The sequence below is a fragment of the Ursus maritimus genome, unplaced genomic scaffold, assembly GCF_017311325.1.
Source record: "Ursus maritimus isolate PB19 unplaced genomic scaffold, ASM1731132v1 scaffold_2, whole genome shotgun sequence".
In the NCBI taxonomy this organism is placed as follows: Eukaryota; Metazoa; Chordata; class Mammalia; order Carnivora; family Ursidae; genus Ursus; species Ursus maritimus.
Genome location: NW_024424452.1, coordinates 631558 through 652429, shown reverse-complemented (window position 1 = coordinate 652429; position 20872 = coordinate 631558). Strand labels below are relative to the sequence as shown.

At 60.6% G+C, this 20872-nt stretch overlaps 2 protein-coding genes across 10 annotated transcripts in view; one reads left to right on the top strand and one right to left on the bottom strand.

Annotated features, from left to right (window-relative positions):
- ADAP1 (ArfGAP with dual PH domains 1) overlaps window positions 1-12175 on the top strand; it is a 57257-nt gene extending 45082 nt beyond the window's left edge. For 5 of the 9 annotated variants that reach the window (XM_040634641.1, XM_040634639.1, XM_040634643.1 and 2 more), the window contains 7 exons: window positions 3238-3350; window positions 3936-4082; window positions 10157-10240; window positions 10425-10487; window positions 11066-11137; window positions 11325-11577; window positions 11660-12175. In XM_040634641.1, coding sequence (XP_040490575.1) covers window positions 3238-3350; window positions 3936-4082; window positions 10157-10240; window positions 10425-10487; window positions 11066-11137; window positions 11325-11577; window positions 11660-11688 — 761 coding nt within the window. In that variant the 3' untranslated portion in view covers window positions 11689-12175. The remainder of the gene's footprint in view (window positions 1-3237; window positions 3351-3935; window positions 4083-10156; window positions 10241-10424; window positions 10488-11065; window positions 11138-11324; window positions 11578-11659) is intronic. The other 4 variants (XM_040634642.1, XM_040634640.1, XM_040634647.1 and 1 more) reach the window with 1 other exon arrangement.
- Window positions 12176-14160: 1985 nt separating this feature from the next.
- LOC121103715 (Golgi to ER traffic protein 4 homolog) overlaps window positions 14161-20872 on the bottom strand; it is a 9431-nt gene continuing 2719 nt past the window's right edge. The window contains exons 2-5 of the mRNA XM_040634648.1: window positions 19837-19975; window positions 19657-19732; window positions 19430-19502; window positions 14161-14971 (exon numbers count right to left, since the gene is read on the bottom strand). Of these exons, the coding sequence (XP_040490582.1) occupies window positions 14886-14971; window positions 19430-19502; window positions 19657-19732; window positions 19837-19975 (374 nt within the window). The 3' untranslated portion in view covers window positions 14161-14885. The remainder of the gene's footprint in view (window positions 14972-19429; window positions 19503-19656; window positions 19733-19836; window positions 19976-20872) is intronic.

Below are 20872 nucleotides of genomic sequence, written 5' to 3'. Positions count from 1 at the left end.
GGGTTTGGGGCACATGGACTTGGCCATGCAGGAGGTTGTGCCGGTCCCCCAGTGAGGTGTTCGGGGTAGCAAGGGGGAGGGAACGAGGCCAGGCCTGGGCCCCCATGTCCACCTCTCGGGGGATAGAACCTGTAGGCCTGGAACCAGGTCCTGGCCCTTCTGGGGCGGTGGCCAAGGTGGGCCTCAGTTTCCCTGGTGTCTTCCCAGGTCCTGGCTCTATGCCCAGAGGACCCCCCCTTTCCACTGGCATCCCCTGGCAGACGCCTGCGGTGTGGGGGCCCATCTCTGTCCCGAGTGCAGTGCGGTGCTGTGTGTGCGGTTCAGTCCCCCGCTGGGACCTGGTGTCGAGTCCTGTTCGAGGCCACTGTGAACGCAGGCTTCCACGTGAACGTGGTTTTCTGGGTCGTGTGAGAAGCGTGCGGTGGTTCCTGACTAATTTAAGTGGTTTTGCAGAGCGACCCCGCTGTCCTGCAGGGCCTCTGGCAAAGGGGGTGCCGTGCCTGCACCTGGGACGGCCGTTCCTGTGGCTGGGTTTGGCTGTTCCAGGGGAGCAGGGGCGTCCCGTCACTGCTGGTGGCACTCCTCAGAAGGGCTTCCTGGAGGAGGTGGCTGGGGAGGCCCCGGGTAGCGGGCTGGCTCTTCCAGCTTCCAGGCAGGTGGTGTCGGAGCCGGCACATGGTGGGTGCCGGCTCACAGTAGGGCCCAGTGCTTGGTAGGTGTGGGCACATCATAGGCGCTCAATAAACGCTGAGTGAAACGTCTGGCCTCCGCCGCAAGACTGGCCAGTCCTTTGGGAGGAAACAGTGTTCCCTGGCACAGCCAAGCTCAGGCAGCGTGTCAGGAGGGCACCGCTGGGTCCCGTCCTGCTGTGTGCTGCTGGGGGAGACCCCTGTGGCCAGGGTGCGGTCGGCAGGGGTGTGGGGGTGGGGCAGCACAGATACCCCGAGCCTGTGTAGACGTCACGACAGCACGGAGCCCTGGAGCCTGCAATGGTCTGGAAACCCGAGCCTGGCCGTGGGGCCACGGCTTGGAGGCCCCAGTGTGGTGGGCGGGAGTCCTCCCCAGGCCAGGACCGGGGAGGCCAGGCCATGACGGGACGGGCAGGCTGCTGGCTTCAGGCGGAGGGCCAAACAGCCGTCCCTTGGCCAGAGCCAAGTCAGGGACCCCGGCCAGCACCCGTCTGAAAATACTGCTGCTGCTGTCGCAGTGCCTGAAATTAGGCCTCCCGGCGGCTGGCTGTCGGGAATCGCGTGGCCCGGGAGCCAGACAGACTTGGGGCCAGTGCGCCCCTCCATCCTGCGGCTCCCAGCCTGGCCTGGGCCCCTGGGAGTGTGGAGACGGACCACGGCGCTCGTCCCCACCCCCAGCCAGCCCAACGCCTGGCCCGTCCTGAGGCGCTGCTGCCACCTGCTGGGCCCAGCAGGCAAGGCGGACGGGCGGTGGCGGGGCAGGGGTCCTGCCGGCCAGGAGCGACAGCCAGTGCCAGAGGTCGGCGCTTGCTGGCAAGGCGACCTTGGGCCAGGACTTCACGTCTCCGTGCCTCGGTTTCCCCTTTTGTGCAATGAGGATAACAACCTGGAAGTCTTTCTGGGGCCGGCACAGGGTCGTGTGGGTGAAGCCCTCAGGGCCTCGTCACGGGCCGTGTTCAGGGGTGCTGGAGGGGACCCTCCTGGCAGATGTCATGACTCCAGCTGCTGCCCTCGGGCACTTCCCTGTGTCCACGGCTTGGCTGACCTGCAGGCCGCTGGACTTGCAGCTTTGCCCTGGGTGGCGTGTCACGTAGTCGTTCTGGGTAGGGCCCCGCGTGGGCTGGGGACGGTGGTGGCCCTGTTGCCTGTGCACACAGTGGGGATAGGCCTGCTGGTGCTGTACGCAGGGGTCCCAGGGACACAGGCTCCTCTGAGTTGGGGGGAGGGGAGAGGCCCCATCTGGCGCTGTCCCATGACAGACTGAGCGGCACCAGCTGCCCCCTCCCCGACGCCAGGCTGCTGCCTTTTTATGGCCGCGTGTCTCAAGGACAGAGAAAATAGCTCCTTGTCTCTGTGGTGTTGGGAGGGGGCTGCTGGGGCTGCGGTGGGGGCTAGAGGGTCAGAGCCTAGAGTTGGCGTCCGAAACGTGAGCCGGCACGGCTGTCAGGGTCTGGGCTCCATGGGTGCTCAGCAAGGACGAGCAGTGGGCCCTGCCGCCCGCGTGGGCACTGCCGGTTCGCTGGCTCCCGCCGCCTCCTGCCATCGTGGGCCAGCCTCGGACAGCACCACTCGTGAGCACACGCGCTGCAGGGCGGGCTCCGCGGGGAGAGCGCCCCGAAACCCAGGGCAGAACTGCCGGGTGGTTTGTACGGGCACCCACAGACCCGGACTGTGACCCGCGAACCCCCAAGGAACACGCCCCAGGAATGCGGGTGCCCTGGAGACTCGGTCTCCCCGGGCATGGCGGAGCTGGGAATGCGCCACGGGCACGGCGGCCGCAGGCCCTCCAGCACCGGTCGGGACACACGGACACGACTCCCCTTGGGCACAAGATGCTGGAACAGGCCCTGCCCACAGGAACGTGAAGGGGCGGAAGCCACAACAGCACGGGAACAGTATTCCCTTCCCACCACAAAACTCGCGCCTCAAGCCAGCAGCCTGACTGTCCGGTGCACGCGGGGTCACAGCTCCATGCCGGTCTGGGACTGGAGCGCAGGGGTGGGCAGGGCTGGCTCCTCGGCTGCGGGCGCTGCTGTTTCCCCGTGTGCGAGGACGCTTGTGATGACCTTGGGCCCACCCGGCCAGCGCAGGACACTCACCCATCCCCAGACCCTCCTGACACGTGTGAGTCCTGTCGCGCTGTCCTGAGGACTCGGCAGTGGGCACCGTGGTCTGCTCTGCTGTACCCCGCCCCCCGCCAGGGCGGCCACACAGATGTGCCCCTCACATCTGCCCGTGAGCCTGCACACGGGGTAGCGCACTGCACCCCTTTCCGTTTCTTACGCTTTTGGAAAGAAAACGGAAAACACCCCAAACAGCAGGCGGCAGCGGGCAGCCTTTGGGGAGAGGGTGGCCTCGTGTCCCAGCACCATGGGCGAGTCTGGCCTGTGCCCACCAAGCTTCGCAGCCCCGAGGCCAACGGGTCTCCTGGCCAAGAGGCCAGACAGCTGGCTGGAGTCCTCCCGCCCACACCCTCTGTGTGGGTCAGGACGATGGCCTCAGCTCTGGTCCACTGTGACCCTCTGATCCATGCCCCGTCTCTCCCCAGGGTACCGAGAAGGCTTTCTCTGGAAGCGCGGCCGGGACAATGGGCAGTTTTTAAGCCGGAAGTTTGTGCTGACGGAGCGGGAAGGGTCCCTGAAATATTTCAACAGAAACGATGTGAGCCCTACACGGGGCCCATAGTGGCCTAATATTTTCCCCAGCTGCCCTCAAGCAATTCCTGGCCTGGAGTGGCTGCCCCCTCCCATGGGGACCCCTGTCCGCCCACCCCTTGGTCACAGTCGCTCCCTGGGGCTGGGCCTGGGTTGGTAAATCTGGGCACTCCCAGGCCTGAGAGGGTATCCAGGCAGCAAGCAGGGAGGGGCAGGTGGGCTCTGAAGGCCCTGTGGCTGGCTGGGCCCTGCCCCCACCCAGACCAACTCCCGGTCAGGACACCCCCGGTGACGCACAGAGCTAGAGGGCACCCGCAGGGCAGTCTGCCAGTCCCCGGGCAGAGAGGAAAGCCGGGCTGGCGGGATGGGAGCAGGGGTGGGGGCACACCACATAGAGCAGCTGTGTGCTGAAGGGGAGAGGAGGGTCTGCCTAGGTGTCGAACATCCCCCTTTCTCATCTCTGGGTGGGGGATGGCAAAGGCCCAGAGAGGGTAAGTAACTTACCCAAAGCCACACAGCACAGCCGGCCCCCATAGGTCTGCCCTGCCTGCTCCCCTACCCACCTGGACCTAACGCACGGCCTTGCTTCCAGGCCAAGGAGCCCAAGGCTGTCATGAAGATCGAGCATCTGAACGCCACCTTCCAGCCCGCCAAGATCGGCCACCCCCATGGCCTGCAGGTCACCTACCTGAAGGACAACAGTACCCGCAACATCTTTGTCTACCATGAGGACGGGAAGGTGGGTGCCCGGGCGGGTTGGCGGGAGCAGGGGGCTGGAGAGCTCCCCCCTGCTCGGCCGGCATGGAGCTGGCGGGGCCGCCAGGGAGCGGACCTGGAGTCCACGTGGAAGAGGGCGATGGGCTGGGGACACATGTGCGGTGTCCTGCGCTGTTGCTGATCCAGACCCTCTGCAGGGTGAGGGTGGCGGGAGCCCCCAGCCAAGCCCCCGAGGTCCGCCCCTTCGTCCTCACGACTTTGGTTTTCCATTTTGACCCCCGCACCACGCGCACGTGGGTTAAAGGGCGAAATGTGTCTGTGACGCTTCAGACATGCAAGGGTCTGGCACCGCCTCTCAATCCCGCTCTTCTCCCTTTTTCATTGTGTAAAGATGCACCTAAAGTTCACCACACTCATGATGTTTGAGCCTACGGCTCTCGTCCCCACCATCCCTCTCCAGAACCTTCCACCCCACACGGAGACCGTCCCCGTGACACACGGACCCGCACCCGCTCCCTGGCGTCCCGTCCTCCGGGCTCATCCCTGTGCGGACGGTTGCTAAGGCTGAGTGACCCGTCGTGTGGAAGGACACAGTGTGTGTGTCAGTTCCTACCCGGACGGACAGCTGGGTGGTTTCTGCCCTGTGGTTTCACGAAGGATGCTGTGAACTTGGGGTACAAAACCTCTCTGGGACCCTACGCTCAGTCCTTGTGATGAGACAGCCAGAGGTGGAATTGTGGCGTCACGTGGTCATCGGTTAATTTTTTGAGGACCCTCCCCACTGTGGTCCACGCAGCTGCACGGCTCGCGGCCCCAGCAACAGGGCACGAGGGTTCCCGTTTCTCCGCGTGTCGCCAACACCTGTTTCTTGTTCTGACGGCCGTGGTGATGGGTGTGAGGTGCCGTCTGTGGGATTTGGATCTGTGTTTCCCTGATGATGAGTGATGCTGAGTATCTTCTCACGTGTCTGTTGGCCATTTGCACGTCTTCAGAGAAAGGTCTGTTCAGGTCCCATTTTGCCCATTTTGGATTTCGGTGGTTTTTTCTGGGTTGAGAGGATTTCTCTATATATTCTGGATACTGAGCCCTGATCAGATACACGACTTGAAAATGCTTTTCCCATTCTGTGGGTCGCCTTTCCCTCTGTGGACAGCATCTCCTGAAGCACAAGACTTTAAAATATTCAGAAACTAGACCCGTGGTGTCAGGTCAACAAAATCATCGCCACGTCCAACATCATGAAGCTTTTGCCTTGTGTTTTCTTTTAAGATTTGTATTGTTCAGATTTTATGTTTAACTTGATTCACTGAGTTAATTTAAGATCTGATTTATTTGAGAGCGTGTGCGAGAGAGCACAAGGGTGGGGGGATTGGAGGAAGGGGCACGGGGAGCAGGGAGCCAGACGCGGGGCTCAATCCCAGGACCCCGGGATCATGACCTGAGCCGCCCAGGCACCCGTCCACTGAGTTAATTTTTATCTGTGAGGTAAGAGTCCACCTCATTCTTTTTCATGTGGACATCCAGTTTTCCCAGTACCGTTGAAAAGACTGTCCTTTCCCGATTAAATGCTGTTGACACCCTTTCTCAACCAATAATCTGACCCATTTCGGGGCTCGCTCTTCTGCTGCACTGCTCTGTCTTTATGCCAGTGCCGTGCTCCCTGGACTGCTGCGATTCGTAGTAAGTTTTGAAATTAGAAGTGCACTTCTTCCAGTTTTGTTCTTTTTTTAGGATTATTTGGCTACTTGGGTTCCCAGATATTCCATATGAATTTTGTCAAATACATTTTATGTATCAACTAAGATGCTCCTACGGTTGGTTCTTCCTTCGTTCTGTTAAGTGTTTGTGTTGAGAACCCCTTGCATTTAGGAACCAGTCTCACTTGGCCACGGCGTATAACCCTCAATGTGCTGCTGAGTTCCATCTATTGTGCTTTGTTGAGGCTCTCTGCATCAGTGTCCGCAAGGGAGAGTGGCGTGGTTGTCTCGGGCACTTGTCTGGCTTTGGTACCCTGGCTATGCTGAGTATAATACAGAACACGCCCAGGGTGAGTCAGGAAGCGCTCCCTCCCCCGCAATTGTTCTGGAAAAGCTTGAGAAGGACGGGTTTTGGTTATTCAGTGTTGAGCAGAATTCACCAGTAAAGCCGTCAGGGCCAGGGCTGTTCTTTGCTGGGAATTTCTGTGACCGATTCGGTCTCCTACTCGTTCACAGGCCCATTCAGATGGTCCGCTTCTTGGTGATCTGGTCTTGGTGGGTTTCCCGTTTCCAGGAATTTGTCCACTTCCTCTAGGTGACCCCGTTGTTGGCGTACCGTTGTTCACAGCACGCTCTCGTGGACCGTTTTATTTCTGGAAGCGGCGTCCCACACTTCGGGGCTGATTTTAGGGACTCGGGTCTGTTTCTTAGTCCATCCAGCTCAAGGCTCGCCGATGCATCGATCTTCTCGAGGAACCGGCTTTTGCTCTCATGTATTTTCTCTTGGTTTTCTTTCATTGCACTGACCCCTGCTCCAGTCTTGATGGTCTCCTCCCTTGTGCCAGCTCTGGGTTCCGTCTGTTCTTTGTCTGGTTCCTTCAGGTGTGAGCTGGCCGTTGGTTTGACGTCCTCCTAGTCCTGTAACGTCAGCATTTACAGCTGCAGATCTCCCCGCTGGCACCACCGTCGCTGCAGCCCGTGTTCTGGTGTCGCGTTCCGGTTTCCTTCATCTAATTTCATCTCGTCTCTAGTCTCCCTTGTGATTTCTGCCTTGATCCTCTGGTCGCGTAAAGGTGTGTTACATGTCCACGATGTTGTGGACGTTCCCGTTGTCTCTGTGTTGACTTCTAACTCCACCCTGTTGGGGCCAGAGAAGATACTTTGTATGAAACCTACCTCCTAAAATCTGTCCGGTCTCACGTGCGGCCTCACGTGCGGTCGACCGGGTACAACGGTACGCCGCCCCGTGGGCACCAGGGAGGAAGGCGTGCGCCGTCCCGGTCCGGTGGAGCGTCTGGTTGGATCTGGGTGGCTGTTGCGTGAAGTCCCCCGTTCCCTTACTCCTGTGATGTTTCCGTCCATCCCCGTGAGCGCAGCACCGCGGTCTCCAGCTGTCATTCGAGGCTGGCCGCGTCTCCCTTCCGCTCTGTCGGGTCTGGCTTCCTGTGTTTTGTTGGTCTGTCATTAGACGCGTAAACGTAATTGTTAGATCTTCTTGCTGTTTTGAGCTGTTACACGGACTGTCCTCCTTCGTCCCTTGTGGCCTTTTCCTGACTTCGTCTGTTTGTCTGATGTTCGTGAAACCACTCCAGCTCTCCTGGTGCTGTCTGCGCGCGGTCTCCTTTCCCATCCTTTGACTTCCAGCCCGCTGTGTCTTCAGATGTCAGCCGCGTCGCTCGTGGACAGCCAGCGGCTGCACCATGCATTTCTGTCCATCCCGCCATCCTCTGTCCGTTGACTGGAGAGGTTCATGCATTTACCCGGAATGTGAACGCCGGTAAGGAGGGACTTCCTCCTGTCTTGTGCCCTTTGTGTGGTGTGTGGCCTATAACGTTTTGTCCCTCGTTTCCTGCATTCCTGTCGTCCTCGGTGTTGAGTTTATGTGAAGTGTTTAAATTCCCTCCTAATTTCCTTTTGTGTATATTCTGTAGCTCTTTTCTTCCTGGTTCCCGTGGGGATCCCATTTAACATCCTAAATGTATAACCTTCTAAATTGAATGTATAGTAGTTTAACTTCAGTCACACACAGAAACCCTGCTCCTTCACAGGTGTCTGTGCGACACCTTCTCGGTTGTGATGGCACAGTGTCTCCTCTTCACACGCTGTGCCTCACGACCTCATCGTTCTTTGAAATCCACTAGCCCGATGTACGTACAAAACAAGATATGCGATTACAAACAAGGCACAGTAATAGCTTTTAATTCCCGATTACTGTTTTCTTTACAAGTAGTCGTCTTTTTTTAAGATTTTACTTGAGAGAGAGAGCAACAGACAGAGAGCTTGAGTGGGGAGGAGAGGGAGAAGCAGGCTCCTCACTGAGTAGGGGGCCTGACGCGGGGCTCGATCCCAGGACCCCGTGATCATGACCTGAGCTGAAGGCGGACACTTAACCAGCTGAGCCACCCAGACGCCCCAAAGTATTAGTCCTTTAAATTGCGTAGATAACAGAAAGTAGTCACAAACCCTCCTGGGACATTTTCTCCGTACAGCTTCAGGTTACTGTTTATCTCCTCCTTGTTCCTGGTCTTCCCCACTGCCCGTGACGAGGCGACGAGGCCTTCATCCGCCGACACGTCTCCTGACCCCACTGTTCCTGCCATGAGCAGATGTACTGTCAAATGCTTTCCTTTGCTTTTTCTGCATCTGTTGAGATGATACGGTTTTTAAATGTTCTGTCCGTGTGACGCGTCCTGTTGATTGGTTTGCGAATGTTGAGCCATTCCTGCAACCCTGGAAGCAACCTCCTTCCTTGGGGTGAATGTTCCTTTCAATGTACTGCTGGGTCTGGTTTGCTAGTGTCTGACCTGTAGCTCTCTTTTTTCATAGTGTCTTTGTTTGGTTTGCTGTCAGGGTAATGCTGGCCTCATAGAATGTGTCTGGAAGCTTTCCTTCTGCCTTTTGCAATAGTTTGAGAATTGCTATTAACTCTTCTTTAGTGATCGGCAGGTTCAAGTTTCCTATTTCTTCCTGATCTGGTTTTGGAAGGTTGCAGGCTACGCTGTGTGGTGTTCACAGGCTGTAGGCAGGACACGGCTCAAGGCATGTGGGCCGATCTTCAGCTTTATCCAGAGGCCCCCACCCTCCTTTTCCCTGGGAGACTGAGCCCAGGGCTCTTCTGTGTGCAGCACNNCGCTCTGCTGGCGTGAGTCCCCAGAGGACCCCCTCCCTCAACGAGGGCTGTGCCACGGCACCTGCTGTGGGCTGGGCCCTGGGCCTGGATGCAGGGAAGCCTGGTTGACATGTGAGTGACTGGTTTGCAGTAGAGACAGGCACAAGTCAGAGAAAAGCGACTAAAATCCTACCTGTATTGAGGGCTGGGAACAGTGACTGTGCATAATGGGGAGGGGGCCAAGGACCACCTCCCAAGGGTGAAGACAGGTACTGGGACAGCGTGTGCAAAGGCCCGTGGCCATGCTGTGGACCCGCATCTTTATTGGAGGTGCGGTGGTTTGCTGGGAAGGTGTCATGGCCCAACTTGAACTGCCCACAACCTGTCCAGCTGCCATGGTTTCAATGATCTGAGGGAGTCCTGAGGGAGGTGGGAGGCCAGTGGGGAGCAGGCAGGAGACGATGCCCTGTGGCCGCAGGGGAGGGACTGGAGAGTTCAGTGGTGACCAGAATGGGGCTGGGTGCGCCAGGGGTGAAGAGGGTGGTGGGCAGGGCCCAGAGCCTAAGTCTCAGCCTGGATGGGGACTGTGTACCAGGTAGGGAAGACAGAGCACTGGTGTGGACGTTGCAGCACGGGCCCGGCCCAGGGGCAGGGCTGGTGACGAGGCGTGGTCAGCACCTTGGGGTGGCGTGTGCAGGGGGCTGGTGTGATCCAGGTGGGCGTGGGATGACCCCAGGGGCAGGAGTGGGCTCTGGAGCCCTAACGGGCGTGCAAGGCCCTGTGGCTGGCAATGGCCAGGAGCTGGCAGGGGAAGGAGATACTGGGCCTCATCTAGGGTTGGGGCAGATTCCAGCATCCGGTGGGCAGGGGTCTCTGGAGTGGCGGGGCCTGGCAGCCCGGAGAGGTAGGGGCTGTGGGTCCACCCTGTCCAGGGACGGGGTTGGGCTCACACGGAGCGGCGCTGTCCTCCTTCCCCTGAAGATGGGAGGCAGCAGCTCTGGGTGGATTTAAAAATAGATGAGCCTTGCTCTGGGCAACATATTCGGTTTGTAAAAATAGCCCCATCTGAGAGGAGAAAAGCTGTCCCACACCCAACGCCGCATCAGGGCCCGGGGGCCAGCTGGCTTGGACCTCAGCTCCCACCCCTTTGTCCCCTGCCCATCCCGAGCCAGCGGGCCCCAGCTCGGCCTGTTCCCCGCCCGTCCGCCAGGCCCGCCCCCGCCTGTGTTCACGGCAGCCCCCGCAGGCCGCCAGCGCCGAGGCCGGGCCCACACCCTCTTCTGCCCCCAGGAGATCGTGGACTGGTTCAACGCACTCCGCGCCGCGCGCTTCCACTACCTGCAGGTGGCATTCCCGGGGGCCAGCGACGCCGATGTGAGTGGCGGCTGCTCGTGTCCGCGAGGGGCTGGGGGGCTGTCCAAGGGCCCCGCATCCCCCTCTCCTTTCTTCTGGGGCATTTTGGCTCCGCGGCAGCGAGCAAGCGGGGAGGGGGCCGGGGGCATGGGGGGGGGGGGACAGTGACCAGAGAGCCCAGGCCTGAGCCCATCTTCTGCCCTAGCTGGTGCCAAAGCTCTCCCGGAACTACCTGAAGGAAGGCTACATGGAGAAAACAGGGCCCAAGGTGGGTCTGACCGGCCGGCCCGAGCCCCCCCCAGGCCTCCTCGGACATCAGCGTCTCGGCTACCTGGGGCTGGGGGGGGGCGGGGGGGCCATGAAGGGCCAAAGTGCCAACAACACCCCATGGCGAGGACTTCCACCAGATCGTCTTGGTGTGGATGGCCCTGGACCCCAAAACCTTTTGTAAGCAGGGGTCCCGTGGACCCAGGACTGTGGGGCTCTGGGTTGGGCCGAGCCTACCTTGTGCCTTTGCCCCCCTCCTCAGGCCCCAGGAGGGCCAGCTCAGCCCCCTCCCTGCCTCAGGGAGGCACACACGGTAATCCCACAGTCCGGATGGGGCTCTGGGTCTGGGACCCACCCTGCGGCCCCCAGGGAGGACCGGTGAGGAGGAGGAACTGGTGGGGAGGGCACAGACATGGGAGGAACAGCGTGGGCGAAGGGCCTTGGGGCGGCCACCTGGTGGGCGGAGCAGGCGGCAGCACCGCCCTCGGCAGGCGTGAACGGGGGAAGGGTGAACGAACGCACGTGCATGGGGTGCCCTGCCTGCTGACCAGCCGGTCCCCGGCACTCTCTGACCCCCAGCAAACAGAGGGCTTCCGGAAGCGCTGGTTCACCATGGATGACCGGAGGCTCATGTACTTCAAAGATCCCCTGGTAAGGGAGGGTCTCGGCCCAGCTGGGCTGGGGCCTTTGTAGGGTGGACGTCTCCGTCCCCACAACGTGAAGAAGAGCGACAGGCCGTTTGCTGGCCACAGGCGGCGGGGACGCAGAGCAGGAGGGAGGGCTGGGTCTCCGGCGCCTGGGCTTCCCCGGCTATGAGCAAAGCCACCCCCTTGCCTAGGGGCTGCCCGGCCTCTGCCCACAGGACGCCTTTGCCCGTGGGGAAGTCTTCATCGGCAGTAGGGAGAGCGGCTACACGGTGCTGGACGGGCTCCCGCCGTCCACCCAGGGCCACCACTGGCCACATGGCATCACCATCGTCACGCCGGAGCGTAGGTTTCTGCTGGCCTGCGAGACGGAGACGGAGCAGCGGGCCTGGGTGGAGGCTTTCCGGAAGGTCGTGGACAGGCCCATGCTGCCCCAGGAGTACGCAGGTGAGTGCAGGAGGGGCGGAGGGGGAGGGAACCCAACACCTCCCGGTGGCTGTGACATTGCCGGACGCCTGTCCCCTTCCAGTGGAAGCCCACTTCAAGCATAAACCCTAACGAGCAAAGGTTCTGGAGGTCCGAGGGAATTGGACTCGCGGGAAGCGGCCATTGAGGAGGCAGCGGCCAGAGCGGGGGCTGGCAGATGGAGGACCCGGCTTCCTGGCCCCCGCCCCAAGCAGCAGCCATGGACTCGGCCAGGTGGGGCCTGAGCCTTGAGCCACCAGGACCTGCTTCTCTGGACCCTCACTGCAGGCCGGCCTGACCTGACCTCTGACCCCACCATGCCGCCGCCCACTGATGTGACCCCTACCACCCCCAACCCCTTCCTGCCCACTGAACCACCTTTCCTCTGAGGCCTGAGCCCGGCTTCCTGGCTCAGGGCAGCCCGGCAGCCCCTCACCAACTCCCCTCGCCCCCTGCCCACCTGAGCAGGATCCTGCCCCTGACCAGGAGGCTGGGCTGTGGGGTCAGCGGGCGGCCTGCATGCCTCCCCTCCCCATCCTGCCCCTCCCCCAAGTCCCCCTCAACAAGTATTTATTGAGCACCTGCTGTGTGTCGGTCATGGGGTCCTGGGTGCTGGCATGGGGGACACCGCCCTCCTGAAGCCGCTGACCTGGCCTGCGCGTGAGGGCCCTGGGGGTCAGCGGCACCGGGGAGCTGCAGGTCACTGGGCCCCAGCATGCCTGGATTGGGAGGGAGAATGGAGGGTCAGCTCCTGCCTGCTGCCCGCTGGGCACTGGCTGCTGACCCACCCCACCCTGACCTCGTGGCCACTGAGCCCTTGGAAGAGGGAAACCCAGAGTGCCCCCTGCAGGCCCAGCGTGCTGCTGGCCAGCCGGTACTGACGGCCACCGAGCCTCCTCCCCAGGTGCCCTGGCTCTGTCCACCCTCGGTGTGGGGCTGCGGGGGAACAGAGAAGCAGCACGTGTAGGTGGGGGATGGACACCTGCTGGGTGATCTGGGTGGCCCCCCAGCCCCCTCCCATCCCCTAAGGCAGCCCTGGACCAGCCTTTGAGAGGACTAAGAGTGGGTCCCCAAGACGGTGTCCTGTCACGCCAATCCTTGTGTCCTATTCCTAAGTGGCCCCTTGTGTAGGTCAGGGGCGGGGGGTGGGGGCTCTGCGTCCTCCGGAGGACCTACCTGCTGGCCGCTGACATGCCAGGGTCTCTGCCCGTCCTCGTGGGCCTGACTCCCACCATCCTATCTCCCCTCTGCACCTGAGCATGGGCTCTCCTGCTCAGACCCGTGTAAACCTGGATGGGGGGGCAGATGCGGGGGTAAGAGAGGAGCACAAGTGCCCCCCTCACTCCCATCTCAGCCCCAGGCCCCAAGACAGCTGGGCTGGGAGGTGAAGAGAGTCACACACAGGGTCACCCAGGAGCCCCCCCCCCCCCCCCAGGCGGGTGCCTCTTCCCCAGCCGCACTGGACGCCACCAGCCATGCCCATCTTCCCTGCATCTAGACAAGGAAACGCAAGCCCCAGAAACGCAAGCCAGGGAGTCTCGTGGGTGGAAACGAAAAGCCAGAGGCCCCCAGGACTGCCCCTGCCCATGTGGGGAACAGCCTCAGCCACGTGTTCTCGGGGACGGGTCTTCTAGACCCTCTCTTGACCCAGACGCAAGGGCGTTGTGCCCGAGACACTAACACGTTAAAAAGAAACAACAGAATATTTACCACCGGCGGGAGAATTTCTCTGATGAGCCAGGAAGCTCCCGGCCGCAAAGGGCGGTCACTGTGCTTACCTGCACACGTCCGCATGGTGGGCCGCTGGCAGTTCTGGCCTCGGGCCGGCGTCCGCCTCCCTCGTGCCACACAGTGGGGATGTGGGGAAGCCGCGGCCCGCACAGCTACAAACGGGATGCCGTGTTCCCAGAGAAAAGCGCCATTCACAACTGCACGAAAAACATGGCAGTGCTCACAGGGAAAGCGGGGTCAGGTGCACGGCCCCAAAGTTATACCACTCCCCCCCGGAGGGAGGTCTCCATGTGCTGAGGGTGGAGACAGAAGCCACCACCACGAGGGGAGCACAGGGGAACACCAGGTGTGCACGGGTGTGTAGTCTGTGTTCGCCTTAGTTCAGGGCAAAATTCCACATAAAAACCTGTGTTCTGCTCCGACGTCCTTCCTGCTGACCGCGCTGGTTTCAGAACGAGCACCATGGCACAAGCCGGGGGTCCATCGCGGGCTTGGGGCCTGCACCCCAGGGAGGACTCTCTCCACAACCATCCTGCACAGAGAGCTCCAGCGGGCAGTTTGTGGGGGGCTCAGCGCTCTCCTTCCCCCACCCCGCGGCCGATGCGCAGAACCCGTGACAAGGCAGGACGCCGCAGGGTTTGGTTTCTCTCATTTAAAGAAACCGCTACCACGTACTTACACGCGAGTCACAGACCCTCCCGACACTGGCCGCTCGTGGCCGTCCGCAGCGCCCGCGGCAGGCAGAGTGGACAGACCTGGCCACTGCTGGCCTCGGCACCCGCTCCCCGCCCGCCAGCCCCAGGAGCTCACTCAGAAAGGACGAGCGCTGCGAAGCCCAGTATAAAGGATTTATTTCAGCTCAACAGGTAACACAAACCTTCCTTTAAATTCCATCTTACAGTCAATGAAAGCGTGTATCTCAGTCCTTCCCATGCATGACCACTGTGTGTTAATCTTCAACTCTTATTTTAACTGTGAAAAAATAAAGTGTCTCCCCTCTTGTCATTGCTCCGGGAACATCTGGCATCGCGTCAGTGAGAAAGGGCGGATCCGCTCGCTCCGGGACTGGTTATTGGTTACAACCTACGACGCCAGGTCGAAGGACTCGATCACCCAGTGAACATAAATACTGTGTCACAGACCGTGGAGAGGCCTCCTGGTCCCTTTGTGAGACGCATCCCGAACGGCTGTGGCCTCGGTGCAGCCCAGACCAGCCGCCCAGATGCCGGCCGGGCCACCGCAGGACGTCGCGTGGGGCCAGCTGGACGGCGGCCACCCCCCACACCGTCTGCGACGGGGTCGGGCCTGCGCCAGACGCCAGGTCGCCTCCCAAAGCAAACCAGACACAAAGGACAGGGAAAGGGTGGAAGCGCGGCAAGGCCTGTGCTTTATTGTGGGTCAGTCTGAAGGTGCGGGCGCGGCCCGGCCAGCACAGCCGCCGCAGGCCACACAGCCCCGGGCCGGCGCGCAGACCCGACGCGGCCGCCCCCGCCTCGCCACGGGGCCCCGGGTGTGAGGGCCCGGGCTCGGGCGTCTTCATGCAGGCCGGGCGGGCGGGCTCAGTCGAGCTCGATGGGGCTGCTGTCGTCCTGACTGTCCTCGCCCTCCTGCTCCGAGGCGCCCATGAGGCTGCTCAGAAGATTCCCTGGAAGCAAATGCAGGTGCCGTCAGGGGCCCGGCGGCGGCACGCGGTCGGTGCCCCCGGCCCGGGGAACCCCACCTTCCACGGCGCCGTGTCCCCAGGCTCGGACGGGACGAGCGGGAGCTCCCCACGAGTCTCTGGAAAGGACCTGACGGCTGGGGAAAGACCACGCGTGCCCATCCGGGGACACAGCACGGCAGCCTGACAGCCCTGGAGGACCGTCATCAGAACCACGTCACAGGGAGGTCACCGTCGAGCAGACACGCGTGTGCATCACACGTGTGCACCCTTACCCTGTTCACAGAGCGGTCAGGATGCGTTCACGTGCACAAACGGTGGCCACCATCACCCAGGGGGCTGCCACCACCAATACTTCCCTCATCTACTTTTTATTCAAAGAACAACACTTCAATACAAACTCAGGAGATCAGAAAGTCCCCTGAAGCCAAACCACCAGGAAAAAAAACCCAGAAACGTGCACAGTGCTGTCTGGACAGACTCGGGCACACGAAATCAGGTCCCACGAACATGCCGCCGGCATCCCGGGCACCGGAGGGGTGAGTCCAAAGTTCTGGTGGGAAATGAACACACACCAAGCGTCAGGACACCTGTGGCGAGGAGCGAGGGCGGGACGCCCAGCCCGAGAGCTGCCCACACACAACCTCGGCTTCAGACACGCGCAGCCTCACTCAGGCCCGTACGTGGCAGGAGCACCTTCCATGGACAAATCCAGACAGTTTACAAGTAGGAAGTCCAATTGCATGTAACAACTTTCAAAATCATCTCGGACAAAAGAACTTCCCACGAGCGCAGTCTGGCTCAAAGGATGCAAACGCCCACCCAGGCCAACCCTACATGCCCACGAGGAGGGCGCCAGCTGGATTCGGGGAGCAGGGCAGGAGCAGCGTCACCGAGCTTTGTCACCTGGGGCCGCCTCAGCTCCGGAAGGAACCTGAGGAAGGGAGCCTCAATGCTGCCCGGCCGCGCAGACAGGTGCAGGGGCGTGTGGGTGAACTAAACTCCGTGAAACAAGATCTACTCAAAGGTAACACCACATTCAGGCTCAGAAAAGCCACGTTCAGAAGGACCAAACTGGTCGCTGCCTGCCCTGCTGGGGGGAGGGCCGCACCATGTTGCCCGGCCAGGCAGATGAGGACCAGAGGCCTGGCCTCCAACACCCCCCAAGACAAAAGCATGAAGAAAGGCACAATCTGAACAGACCAATAACAAGAAAGACACCGAATAGGTCATAGAAATTCCCAGCAAAGAAGAGCCCTGGCCCTGACGGCTTTACTGGGGAATTCTGCTCAACACTCAATAACCAACACCCGTCCTTCTCAAGCTTTTCCAGAACAATTGCGGGGGAGGGAGCGCTTCCTGATTCATCCGATACAGCCAGAACCCCAGAGATACTCCGAGAAAATCACAGACCAGTGTCCCTTGTGAACACGGAGGCCAACACCCTCCACAGGCCACTGGAAGACAGGCCGCGGCAGCACAAGAAGATAGCGGCTTTTCCGTGGGCCGCACAGGGGACTCCCCGTGAAAACCCGCCAGTGTGACGCACCACGTCCGCAGAACGAGGGGACGCCCACACGATCGTCGGTCTCAACTGATGCAGGAACAGCACCTGACTCATCCGACACGCTCACAAAGGCACTCGACAAACCAGGAACGGGAGGAACCGTCTCCACACGGTAACCTCGAAACCCCCACGGCAAACGTGATCCTCGACGGGGACGGCCTGAGCGCTTCCTCAAGGAGCAGGGACAAGGGAGGGCGCCTGCCCTCACCACCTCCGCTCCACACAGTCCTGGAAACTCCGGCCGGAGCAGCCGGGCACGAGAACGAAGGAAGAGGCATCTACAGGGGAAAGGATCTGTTTGCCTACGACGTGGTCTTATGTGCAGAGGACTCTAAAGACTCCACAAAAGAGTGGTCAGAGTAAGTGGGTCCAGCACGTAAGGGATACAAAGTCAGCACGTGAAAATCAGCTGCGTTTCTTTACACCAACAATGAACGATCTGAAAAAGACATTATGAAAACATCCCATTTACAACAGCACAGAAAGAATAAAATACTTAGGCACTGACCTTAACCAAGGAGACGAGGGACTCACGACTGAAAACCAGAGACCGCCCCAGAAAGAGATTAAAGTCATAAATAAATGGAAGCACTTCCCGTGTGTGGATTGGAGAACTTCACACGCTGCAAAGACCAATGCCACCCAGTGCCACCTGCAGATTCAATGCAGTCCCTGTCAAAATCCCAATGGCTTGTTTGCAAGAAAAGAAAACTCATCCTAAAATTTAAATGGAATTGCAATGGACCAAACAGCCAAAACGATCTTGAAAAACAACAAAACCGGAGGGCTCACGTTTCCTGATTTCAAAAACTTACTAGAGTCATCACAGCAGCGTGGCACGGGTGACAGACACAGAGGCCCGCAGAACAGAGAGCCCAGAAAGAAGCCCACGTGCACAGGGGTCAAGCCATCTCAGACAAGGGTGTCAAGACCACTGGGGGGGGGGAGGCCAATCTCTTCAGCAAACGATGCCAGGACGCTGGACATCCACGAACACAAGGATGCTGGACCCCTACCTCACACAAGGTACAAAAACCCTCTAAATGGATCAAGGACGTCAATGTAAACCCAGGAACCGTAAACCTCTTAGAAAACATGGGGCAAAAGCTTCACAGCACTGGGCTGGACGAGGACATTATGGATGGGACCAAAGGCGTGAGCAATGGAGGACACCCAGATAAACCGGACTTCCTGAAAACTTAAAATTCTGTGCATGAGAAGGCAGTACCCAGACAGAGAAAAGGCAGTGGAGTGTGGGGAGGGGCGGGCAGGATTTTCAGGGCAAGAACCACTGCAGGATTCTCTACTGGGGGACACGTGCGTCTACACCTATAAACGTCCGGCATCAGAAGTAACCCAACATAAACCATGAACCCCTGGAGACGCGCCGTGTCCCCGTAGGTTCCTCAATTCCGACAAGTCACCAACCACTCTGACGGGGGCGCCGGTAACAGCTGTGCGGGGCACGGAGGGCAATGGAACATCTCCACGCCCTCCTCTTTATCTCACTGTGAAGCTAAAGCTGCTTTCGTTTAGCTTTTTTAAAAATTTTATTTATTTTAGAGAGAGTGCACGTGACCGGGGGAGGGGCAGAGGAAGAGGGAGAACCGCGAGCGGACTCCATGCTGAGCGTGGGGCCCACCGTGGGGTTCAACGTCACGACCCTCAGATCATGACCTGAGCTGAAGCCAAGAGTCAGATGCCCAGCCAGCTGTACCACTCTCAGCCCCACTGAAACTGCTCTTTGTTTAATAAAGTCTTTAAAAAAAAAAAAAAAAGAGGCAGTCCACAAAATGGGAGCAAATATTTGGGAATTTTATATCTGACAAGGGATCAGTATCCAGTATAGAGAAATCACCAACCTGATTCAAAAACAGGCACATGACTTGGACGGACAGGGCGGCCACTAAGCACAAGAACGAGGCTGAGCGTCACCAGTCTCACTAGTCGTCAGGGCGACGGGTCAGAACCACAGCAAGACCCTCACACCCACGACTGAGTCACACACAACAGACAACAGCCAACATGGGCAAGGACGCAGAGAAACGGGAGCCCTGTGTGCAGCTGGCGGGATGGGAAACGGCGCCACTGCTGTGAACAACAGTCTGGCAGCATCCCCAAAGTTAAACCGAATTTCAATGTGACCCAGCAATCTGACCTCAGGGTGCATTACCCAAAGCACTGGATGTGGGAGCTCAAACAGACGCACGTGCCCCCACATTCACGGCGGCATTACGGGGTCCACCACAGAGGGATGGGTAACACAGGGCGGTCCGTCCACACCATGGAGTATGACCGGCCTTCTAAAGGAAGGAACCGGACCCCTGCCCCATGGGGATAAGCCCCGAGGACGGGAGGTGGAGGGACACCAGCCAGACACAGAAGGACACGCACAGGGACCCCACTCACACGAGGTCCCGGAATCGTCAGACTCAGACACGCAGAGTAGACGGCGGGGCCGGGGGAGCGGGTGGGGGTCCGTGCGTCATGGGGACAGGGTCTCTGCGTGGGGGATGGAACGTTCTAGAGCCGGACGGGAGGACGGCTGCACAGCCCTGTGGTTGTGCTCGGTGCCCCTGAACTGGACGCTTAGAAACGGTTAAACAGCAAATTTTGGGATATGTGTATTTTACCAGAAGAAAAAAAAAAAGAAATCCGCCTTGATTCTGTGGCCAAAGGAGAGGGAGCACTAGGGCCAACAGGACCCCCTCAGCTGTGTCTGGGAATCTGCTAAAGATGGACCTCGAGGGCAGCCAGCGACACGGGGCCGACAGAGCGCCACAACCACGCCCGGCAGGGCCCGGGGCTCAGGCCAGGGTGGACGTGGCCATGCCCGCTCTGCTCCCTCCCTGCAGGCGCCCCCGCTCCGGCCTTACCTAGCAAGCCCCCGTAGGACGACGTCTGCTTGGGCGGCACGCCGAAGAAGAGCTGTCCTATCCTGTCGAGGTACTGGAAGAGGAGGGCACGGGGTCACCGTGGAGCCGGAACACGCCCCGTGCACAAGACCTCCCGCACCTCCTCTCAGGGCCCCGTCCCACTCCCGAGGGCCGCCCGGGGCGGAGGACTGCTCTCGCTGTCCGGCGGCCGCCCCCACGCCGCTCACCTCATTGTACATCGGGTCCCGCCGCAGGGACGGCTGGTACTGCTCACACAGCACCGTGAACACGGTCAGTTTGCCTCTGAAACAGGAGCAGAGCGGGGCACGACTGTTTCCACGTGAAAATCCAAGAGGGCTGACCAAGAAAAGCGCAGGCCGCACCCCGAACACCCGCGTGACACTCACCCGTCCACGGCCAGCAGCAGGAACCAGATGAAGTTGAGCAGAGGCTGCACGAACGGAGGGCCGTTCTCGATGGACGGGTGTTTCTGCGTGTACGTCGTGAACACCACCGACGCGCTGCTCTTGTTTTTTAAACAGAGGAACCTGGAAAACATCCGGTAAGCGGGCTATTGGCGGAGGACGAGCGGCCTGTGCACGGGTGCTGGGGGGAGCACGGCACAGAAAGCCGGCGCTGGCCAGGCTCTGCACTCAGACAAGCCGCCCCGCGAGCAGGGCACCGCCTGACCGCCGCAGTTTACAGACGCGGAGGGAGGGGTCCGCGGGGAGGGGTCCGCGGGGAGGGGACCACGGCCACAGTCGGTGCAGCTCGGACATGGAGGGCGTTCTCGGGACTGTCTGCACCCGTTGGGCCCCTGCCAGCACCAGCAGTCAGCCCGGGGGCCCGTGGGATCGAGGCCACAGGCCCCGGGTGCCATGCCGGGCGGGCGGACAGGCTCCGTTCTCGGCCCCAGGGTGACGCGTCCACAGCCGGACCATCTGCTGCAGGGGCTCCACCTCGTGACGCGACAGAGGGACTGACGAGAAGGCGTCTGGTGGTTCCACGCGACCCCGGCCGGCCCAGGGACGCTGTGCACTATACACCCACGGCCCGGGGCAGGGAGCTAGGGGTCTAAGAAACGTCTCCGTGTCTGAGGGACAGACGCCGGCCACGCGTCGCTGTGGGCAGAGCATGGAAGCGGAGATGCTGTCGTGCACACAGCAAACGTCCCGTGACTCCAACCCCTTCAAATCCGTGAGACCTTTCCTAACCCCATGCCCGGGCACCAAATCCCAGTGCTTCTGCGGGAGGAGCACGCTCGAGAGGCGTCTGGAGCTCAGGCGGGCGGCGCCGCGTCCCCTTCCCGAGCTGTGAGCGCCAGCACCACCCAGGACTGGGGGGGGGGGCAGCGAGGAGGCCTGTGGGAGCAGGGACAGACTCGGGCCGGGGCACCAGCCCCCTCACGGGGAACCTTCCAAAGCACGAGACGTGCAGGAAGGC